The sequence below is a fragment of the Oryza brachyantha genome, chromosome 10 (genome assembly GCF_000231095.2).
Source record: "Oryza brachyantha chromosome 10, ObraRS2, whole genome shotgun sequence".
Taxonomy (NCBI): Eukaryota; Viridiplantae; Streptophyta; class Magnoliopsida; order Poales; family Poaceae; genus Oryza; species Oryza brachyantha.
The window spans coordinates 14,462,940-14,472,975 of record NC_023172.2 but is presented as its reverse complement, the minus strand read 5'-3'; the positions used below and the strand labels follow the sequence as shown (position 1 = coordinate 14,472,975).

Genomic DNA, 10,036 nt, shown 5'->3' with positions numbered 1-10,036 from the left:
GTGACGATCGATCGAGCTAGCTAGCAAATGCAAGTCGGTCGGCCGCAAAGTGAGAAAAAAAAAAGAAGATCAAGAAGAAGAAGAACAAAAGCTCACACACACACACACATAGTTCGATCTCACATAGTTGATGATCAAGTTGCCAGTGATAGATGACGATATGATGTATACATATATATATATAGCGAAAGGCCCACTTGGTAATGCAACAATTTGGCATCCGATGCTGCTGTGTCCGAACAGTGTATCACGTTCTTCGATAGCTACGTGTGTACTGTACATGTAGATTGGCCGGCCTGGATATGATAGCCTTTTTCTTCTTTCCTGTGGGGAAACCTCATATACGTGTCGCCCTACCTAGCTTTGATATTTGGCATGCATTCATGCATTGAGATCCAAAAAAAGGATGATGGTGTTGACATCCCAATAGTTTTCATTATGTAATATATGTTTAATTAGATTATCAGATTATGCTAATTAAATCAGACTCAGGATCCGAACATCATATTTGCAAACGAAAAATAATTTATTAATAATACGTTTATAGGTGTGTTCTTAGCAATTTAAAAGCCAAAACTAAAAAATAAATTTTAATAAAAAATCTATAAATCAACTCTAAATTAACCTTAAAAATTAAATTTTGGTTATAAGTATAAGCAGAAGCTAAATGAGAGGATGGTATCAGCAATGTATATTCTCTTTGATAATGAATTAATACAAGTTGTGGTCTATATATATAGATATATATAGTGTAATAGTACTGGTTAATTCTTCGATGGTAGTACTACTGTACTGTATTAATTTGTGCCCGTGCATGCTCACAGGAGGCCACCAAACTATCATTTTTTTTAAGTACTAATTGATTTAGATGGAATAGCTAGCTGAGATGCATGGGCACTGATCTAAGCTCACAAAGTGATGCCACAACCCTTTATTTTATATATAAAAGTTAATATCATAGAAAGCAGTCGCATGGCTAGCTAGCCAGTACTGTATCATGCATGGTCCATTCTCCTCGAAACAAAAGAGAAAAGGAGACTGTAAATAAAGTTTTGTTTTGGCATGCAGCAAAGGTGCAATTTTAAAATTTGTCAAGCAAAGGTTTTGGACTGTGCATGAAGACCTGGTATATATATTACCATTCAGGTGAAAAATTTTCTCTGTGCATATTTTTGGACAATAATATTAGAGTATATATATATTTACTAAAAATACATACAATAATATATAAGTATATATATATATATTTCAATAAAAAAGTCTAACTATATGAGACAGAGTATATATTGGAGTAAAACCAAGCAACAAAAGGATTTCTACTTGAAGCAATAAAATTTCTTTAGTTTGTCATGAACAAAAGCAACAAAAAGGATTCAGTGTTTGAAGAATCAAACTTGCAGGTCGTACTAGTACGGGTAGCCGAGAAAATATGCAAGGGTGTGGGGCCGCAAGGCAATGTTCCAAGGTCCACGAAAGCGGTGGTCCCACCCGGCAGCGGCAGCAGGGGCCACAGTAGAAGGCATGCCACTGGCGTTTGCCAGCATGCAGCAGACGTGGCAGTGGCAGCTCAGGCTCTCATTCCTTTTTTTCTCCCTACCCGACCTGTCCACCTGTGACGCCATTAAATCAACCCGCGCCATATGCCACGCATGCAGCCACCCGCCACTGCCACGTGGGCCCGCCATCCCACCGGTCCCCACTTGCCAGTGTCAGCATGCAAGAGTGCATGCAGTCAAACGAGCCGGCCGGCCGGCCGGCGATCGATCGATGACGAAGGGCTTCGCTGCAGACAAAACTGCCCGCCGTTAGCCCACTGCAGAGATCTACTGCGATCGAGCCTTGTCATTACTGCAACACAACGTCGACGTGGGCTCCAAGTGCGTACTTGTATAATATTATCACGTCTTCTCGAATTATACCTATAAACATTTAAATGGTAATTGTATGTTTTTTATAGTTTATTCTAAAGTGTTAACTATTACATCAATAAGAACATGTGTATAAAAAATTTATTCACAAATTATTTTTGACGTCATAGAAACCGAGCAATCACTCTGTATATACTTCGGGACCACCTGTCAGTGGACACGATCCCCGAGGCATGGGGAAAAAAATTTCTACGAAGTAGTAGATCGCTGCAAGATTGATGTGTCGTGCATGCATGGTCGCGCGCGTGTTTCCTTCTTGCGCTACTGCAGGGCATGCAAAAGGAAGGGAGAGAGACTGGTCATGCTTACATACGCTTATGTAATTTTATGCATGCATGGGAGCATCATGGCTGGCTGTAAACACTTGTCCCCCACACCTCACCCCCCAAAAAAAAGTCTAGTACCCATTGCATGCATAGTAGATACCTTCATCTGTCTACCCATTGCCTTCCTCTCGTGTTTGCTAGCCTAGGTATAGGAGGAGGGAGAGAGAGGTCGCAAGAGGTGTGTGGGGTTGGGGGGGTGGGAGGGGGGCAAGTGGGGATGCCATGACGGGTACTGTTTGCGCGGGGGAAATAATCAATACCAGTCGGCTGCTTTTTCGTGATGTTCCGCTTCGTCCGTCGGTGTCCCTGCGTGCGGTTGGTATGTTGGATTACTGGTCCGAGCGTATCCCGCGTGAGCCGACTGAGTTAAAGCGTGTCACGAGCTAACTCTCGTCTGTCCTAGCGTGGCCGAGAGAGACCGGTGATGGCTATTTTTGCGTGGAGGGCAGGATATCTAGGGGCTTCTATTAGTTCTAGCCATCTTGAATCAGATGATAGGATGGTCCAATTTATAGGCGGTGTAGGTTTGAAATTTTAAACTTGGCTACCTTTGCTTTTCGCAGCTAAAAATGCAATCGCTAGAGATAAAAAAAAGTTTTACTTTACATGAACTTCAAACAATATTAATTACCCCAAACGTATATGATATGTGGCTTCATGAAAATTTAAGTACATGCGCCATATTACTTATCATAAAACCTCCTTCAACCTTGTAAGGAAAGACCGCCTTTAGGCCTAGGCATCATGCACCCATCACTTGGTCTATTCAATTTATACCTAGAGAAGTTAACTTGCATAAAAGAGTGGTTTTAAATATAGCTAAATCATTTTATTTAGATTGCATAGATCATTTGGGTCTTTAAACACACGCAAAGAAACAGCTAATAGAAAACTTAAACTTGTGACCAATGGCATTATATTAGCCAGTGTCATTTGAATGTTATTTGAAAACCAAAATCGATTGATATACTCCAAACTTAATATCACTCAAAAAAGCATGCTACAAATTACAAGACAAAAAACATTTATCTCCCTTTGTATCAAGCTTACATGTGTTGATCAAATAGTATACTCCGTAGTATGTTATTATTCTGACAAAAGGGAGGCCACTGGACCACGGATAATTGAATATTCTCATCATGACATCCCCACACAGGACATTACGAGGACTAGTGATTGCACTATAAAAGAGTCATATGAATCGTTTGTCACAATTAAGATGAAAGAATGATGTCAAGTACTTATTCAATTAAAATCTATGAAATAATTTAATGGCATGCAACTATGTGCATGTGTTAATTTATTTTTGTTCTATGAGACCTTCTAGATTTGGTGCCATCAACCTTAACTAGGTTACTCTTGCTTTCTCTCTATGATAATAGTATTACTTCTGTTACACAATATATTTTTTTTGTCCTCCCTAGATTCATATAAATGCTGATTAATATATACACATATATAAAATATATATATTGATCCACTGATAAATCTAGTTAAGGTGCACCCAAACATCTTATAATATAAAATGAAGAAATCAGTTAAATAATAGGTCACTGAATTAGTCATTGTTCTCTTGATACTTGATGGTTGATTCTATAATTTTACTCTACTTTGATATTTGATTACAAGAATGGACAAAATATATACAAAACATGAGAAATGCAAAGGTATAATTAAATAAATAAACAAGACGGTTGAAATCCTGATAGGCACAATCACAATCCTGATACAAAATAAAGTGTTTTTTTAATAATTGAATGGTTAAATCTTGTGTCTAAAAATTGGCACCATTATATTCTCTTAAAAGAGGAAGACTAGGAAACGATATCTCGTTGATTTCAACCATATAAACATCGGTCGATACTTGATATATACCCATATATATCGTTAAAACGGATATGTTTTTTAGTATTTATGTATTTAAAACATGGAAATAGTATATAGGTTAGTTATGGCCTGGGTAGGTACAGGTACTTTACACTGTTATGCACAGTGTACATGGACGTCTAACTCTAGAAGGCAGCGAACTAGCTAGCTTGTATGAGAAATGAATGGCCACATATGCATGTCCACATGCTGGAAAGAGATACATGCTACTGGTATATAATTTTTTATACAGATCATTTATGCTATTAAAAAATTTTCATAATTATTATTTATTTTATTATATTTTAATTTATTACAAAAATATTTTTTAATTATAGATTACGTTTTCACATACTTATATAAAGCTTTTAAATAAGACCGAATGATAAAAAAAATCAGCAACTAAAAGATGGAGAAATATTGCACTCGGATATATATACATGTTCTGCACGCGCGATGCGTCATCTTGGCCATGGTACGTACAGGTCCCATCAGATCAATAATACTGTACATGAATGATGCACCTGTACATCTTCTCCGTATGTGTGGTACCTAACCGGCACTGTTGCTAAGTACATGACAACTACGTAAGAACAAAAACGAGGCCCATCACATGCTCGACGATTGCCACAAATGTGCGTAGTCGAATTGTTATACTTTTCAGCAAGTTTTAACCATGGGAGCTTTCCAGTGAAAATTCGATGAACGGGCTGTGCTGTCGAGATCACAAGCCCTTGGACCGATTGGCCGGTTCAGTGTGTGAGAAGTGGGCCAAGTCAAGTACGGCCCGGTATGAATCCTGGGCCGTTTAGGCCTCATATGTATGGATGGGCCTTGATCCGGTTCCTTCAGTGGGATGGCCGTGGATGAGGCCCAACCAAATTGGCAAAGCCCAAAGGTTTCTATGTGAGCATAAGGCCGAATGAATTACAGCATGAGGAGTTGAGGTTTCCACGGGAAAAGTCTATTGTGGGTCCCTCAACTAAGGGTGTAGTTCTTTATATATCCTTCAACCACAAAACCACATATATATAACATTCCCCAACTCCTAAAAACAATGGAAAATGTAGTCCTTCAGTAATACTAAGGTTGGTTTTAAGTGATGTGACATCCTAGTTAGCAAAAAGAAAATAGAAAACTCATTTAGGACTTGTACGTAAATGGACAAAGTCAAATAAGTCACATCATCAGCCAAAACATCTCTCAATACCATCAAGGGACTCATTTGTGCTGGTTTTATTGGTTTTAGAAGTTGAGGATACCTTATATCTGGTTTTGTGGTTAAGGGACATGGAGAAATTCGATGCATAGTTGAGGGATGTGGATTGGACTTTTAATTTTCCGGCTTCTACTGAGAACCATTAGCCCATTTTGTCACCTCCTCTAAGATGTTGGTCTAGCTAGCCTACAAGTTAAGTAGCCCCCAGCAATAATGGTCAACATCTTTTGGGTAAAACTTCAAAGAACTATAAGCCAGATCTACATAGCACCGTAATTTTAGAAGCACAAGTATCAAGTAGCTAGCACCATATACGATTGGCACAGACGCATATATTTGTTTGATGTATGAAAATGTAATCACGTCAAGATAAATAAAAAACAAAGAAATAAAATGCTGTTGAACGTTGATTTGATTGCGAATCAACAACAATTAATTAGCTTATCTTCATTATTAAGCACCATTTGGCGCACACACATAGCTAGTTACAGTTCTCTCAAAAGATACACACGCACACAGTCACAAAATCAAAGAATTAATACAGATCAGCCAAAGAATTGAGAGCAACCAACCAACCATACACGCACACACAAAAATGCACGTTCCATACACATGTCACGCTGTCACGTTCGATCGATCGCATCATCAGGCGACCCTGCAGTTGGACCTGACCTTGCCGCTGCTGCCGGTGAGCACGCCGACGGCGCCCATCTTGACCATGGCGGCGGCGAAGTCGCTCTGGAAGGTGGAGGCGTCGTTGGCGTAGGCGACCACCTGCACGGCGGTGTTCTTGTCGCTGAGCAGCACCTGGTCGGAGGAGAGCAGGCCGCGGTTGGCCATGACGCCCTTGAAGAAGCCCTCGTCGAAGGTGTTGGGGGTGACGGCGTCCATGGGCACGAGCGGGCCGCCGCCGCCGCCGCTCTGCGGGCACTGCTGCGCCAGCTGCGCCACGTACGCCGGGTCCATGGTCGGGTCCTGCCCGGCCGTCGTCCCCGACCTGTAGAGCCGGCTGCTGAACGAGCTGCAGTGCGAGGCGCCGATGGTGTGCGCCCCCGACAGCGCCACCATCTCCCTCTGGCTCAGCCCCTTCGCCGCGAACATCTGCGTCAGCTGGCTCACGCCCGCCGTCGGCGGCGGCAGGTTGCCGCCGGTGTCCGACGCCCGCGACACGCTCCCGTCCCTCCTCCCCGCCGGCACCTGGTACGCGTTCCCGCCGGTCTGCGCGCCACGCAACATATATATTTGAATTCTCTTTTAGTTTCGTTGTAAAAATATCATCTTTTTTTTTTCTTTTGCTGTAATAATGCAGCTGCAGCATGCCAGCATCATGTGGTGCAGGCAACGTGCCAACGTGTGCAGAAAAAGACGGGGGACATGCATAGATCAGAATCACTCGTCCGTCAAGATAGCTTTTTTTTTTCACCAAACCGTACGTGCTACATTAGCTTCACGCTGCAAACCCCATATGAGTATATGATCATGTAGCTAGTTTAGTTGTAAACAAAAAAGGCGACAGATTTAGGACTGAAGCAAACTAAATCGACAGGTCATGCATGTGTGATCGAGTTGTTGTGTGTTCGTGCTCTCACCAGTGCGACGCTGTCCCTGGCGGCGAAGGCGAGGATGTCGGCGCAGGAGACGACGCCGAAGCAGGCCTGCTCGACGCGCGCCTTGATGCGGTCGACCACCTCGAACCCTCTCAGGCTGGTGTTCGGCCCGGCGTCCTTCTCCGCCTGGTTGCCCTTCGTCGAGTCGATCAGCACCGACGCATCGCACCCCTGCAAGATGTGAATCTCACAAACCAAATTAATGAATGAATGATCCATCACATCTACATCGGAGCAAGGGGGGTTTTGTGTTGTGCGCTGACCCTGACGAAGCAGTCGTGGAAGTGGAGGCGGACGAGGCCGGCGGCGAGGCCCGGGTTGGCCGACACCGCCTTGCTCACCTCCTGCTGCACGATGATCTCCGCCGCCGGGCAGGAGTTGTCGTAGAACCCAACCCTCAGCTGCGCCTGCAGCCCCGTCGCCATCAGCAGCACGCTCACCGCCGCCACCTGCAAGCACGACGACATCACCATCGTCGTCGTCGTCGTCCTGGTGCCTCTCCTCATCACTAAGCTCAGTACACTCACTTTAGTACTAACTGGTCTCTTTATATATGGCACTAGCTGCTGCTTAGTGCTCACTACACCTATCCCTTTATACAGGCATGCACATCGATCGATCGATCACTAGCTATGCTTCTTGGTTAAGTAATGCGAGAGTGGAAGAGTGAAGCGTGATTATATAGAAAATCCGGGAGGGTTTAGTGGAATCTTGATTGAGCTGGGGGTGCGAGGGCGAGAGTGATCATGATCAGTGTGCCAGATGCCGTCCATGTGCAGAGGGGATAGGTTGGTAGTAAAAAGGTGTGGTGCTGCTGCCAATTGGGGGCCTTTCTTTTTGTAACATGATTGGAGGGAGGACGCCATGGAAACGCGACGAGATCGATCGATCGATCTAGCTGTGTAGGTAGGATTACTCTCCTGTTTTTATCTGCAGCATGAAGCACATGGTGAACATCAAGAGCACGCAACGCTGGATCGAAGCTGCCATTTTGTGGTGTTCTGAACTTCTGATCATGTACGTATGCCTTTGCATTTTTCATGCATGGAACAGTGTTTCATGTGTTGCTGCATTGACGTATTTGGAGCTTGGGAGTTTTGGACTGTGCACATCGATCATGCCGTTGTTACAGCTGAAGATTCAGTAATGGATGGTGTTGCCTTGCCGTTGTTACAGCTGAAGATTCAGTAATGGATGGTGTTGCCTTTAGGCCCTTTCTGCTAAGAGTTTTTTTTAGAGTTGTTTTTCCATCCAAGGAAGTACCACGAGGTACTACTGTTTTCTATGTCAAATTTGGTACCTCTTGAAGGTAAAAACAGTGGTACCTCTTGGTAACTCCTTAAGGATGGTAAAATTGTTTTTTATTATTTTTTAAAAGAAACTTGAGATACCATATTTTTTATATAAAAATTTAGTATCTTAAGATATAATATATCTTAAAGTATCAGAATTTTGCACTAATATTTTTTTATCTCAAGTTACGGTAAAAAAAAAACTCTTCTGCTAAGACTGAATTCTGAATAAATGTTTATCTTCTCCTTTACAGTTTGGCGAGCCTTTTTCGAGCTGCTGATAATCCTGTTCTTCTGACGGAATGATAAATTATTTCCTGGGGCTACCGCTGGGGGTGTCGTTGAGTTGCATTTGGGGGTCCAAATTAACAATCTTTTATACAACGTACAATGGTCCAATATGTGCCTTTAGTCCATTGCAATGGCAGTATATGCCTGTAATCTCTGCATGGAGTGTCAATTGGGAGAATCAGATACGTACCCACGGAATAGAAAACTTGATTCCTGACAGCCAATTAAGCTCCAGGCAATAGTGTACAGTGTAGTGGCAAAATGCTTCACAGCTCGAAAGAATCCAGCAGGGATCAAATGATTGGCTCTACATGCTCAGCTCATCAATGTTACCTTGCTAGTTAATTAGAAAGCGCCTCCTTTCTAATCTGCGTTTCACTGGGAAAATTTTGATTGGGATTAACAACGTAGCACGAAAGCATCCTGTTTCGTTGGCGGGAGACAGAGGAGACTCCTCATCAATTCGTTATTACAGAGCAGCAGTATCATTTGTTTCTCCATACGCTAGCTATAACTTAAGCTGGTCATTAGACTCAGTGAGTCGCGAGTTCATACTTCAGATCGATGTATGAGAAAAAAAAAAACAAGTGAGATCTACACATGCAGGCCCGGAAGATAAGGCTATAATTCAGTCAAGTGGAGATATTTGTTTTCTGCAAGAACAAGTACAGGAACGGGAGCCACCCTGCAACGGCTAATCTGCTACTGATTCAGGCCACTGGTACGAGTGATGAGTGACTGAAGCGAGCGAGTAGCGTCTGCGATGCACATGCAGATCGTGTTTGGTAGAGCTCATTTACTGACAAGATTCTTCGATGTTAAACTGACTCTTGCCGGTCAGAATTTGACCTCAGGGTCAGGAATCAACCTTTCACAATGCAGTTTGGATCGGGAGCCAATCCAATAAAATATACTGCACTATCCGTTTAATAACTGAATGTCTGCAGAAGAAATGTCCTCAAGTCCTATAGTTGATTAGCATGCAGTACTAATTTAGGGCCTGTTTGATTCGCACTAACTTTTTTTTAAGTCTCTGTCACATCAAATGTTTGATACTAATTAGAAGTATTAAATATAAACTATTAATAAAACTCACCTCATATTCTGTACTATTTCACAACACGAATCTATTGAACCTAATTAGTCCATGATTAGCGAATGTGATGCTACAGTAAATATTTGCTAATCGTAGTTTAATTAGGCTTAAAAATTTGTCTAATAAAATAGCCTTTATTTATACAATTAGTTTTGTTATCAGTCTATATTTAATACTCTTAATTAACGTTCACATCGACTAAAAAAAATCACTGGATCCAAACAGCCACTTAATATCTACCGAATAAGTCACACACATACGCACTGTCTAACACTACTACGACAGTAAGAACAAGGCAGCTCATTGCTACATGTACATCGATGCTTGTCAGCAATGCTGAATCCATAGCCAGCAGTATGAACGGCTTCTGCAAAATTGGTTCTCATGCAGGTTGCAGCCTTGCTGTTCCAT

At 42.2% G+C, this 10,036-nt stretch overlaps 1 protein-coding gene across 1 annotated transcript; it reads right to left on the bottom strand.

Annotated features, from left to right (window-relative positions):
• Positions 1-5,760: 5,760 nt before the first annotated feature.
• Positions 5,761-7,631, bottom strand: LOC102717097 (peroxidase 5-like). Its single transcript, XM_006661942.3, has 3 exons — positions 7,210-7,631; positions 6,929-7,117; positions 5,761-6,557 (listed from the first exon to the last, which is right to left on the bottom strand). The coding sequence occupies exons 1-3, from the start codon at positions 7,450-7,452 to the stop codon at positions 5,985-5,987; spliced, it is 1,005 nt and encodes a 334-aa protein (XP_006662005.1). The 5' UTR covers positions 7,453-7,631; the 3' UTR covers positions 5,761-5,984.
• Between the last annotated feature and the right edge of the window lie 2,405 nt (positions 7,632-10,036).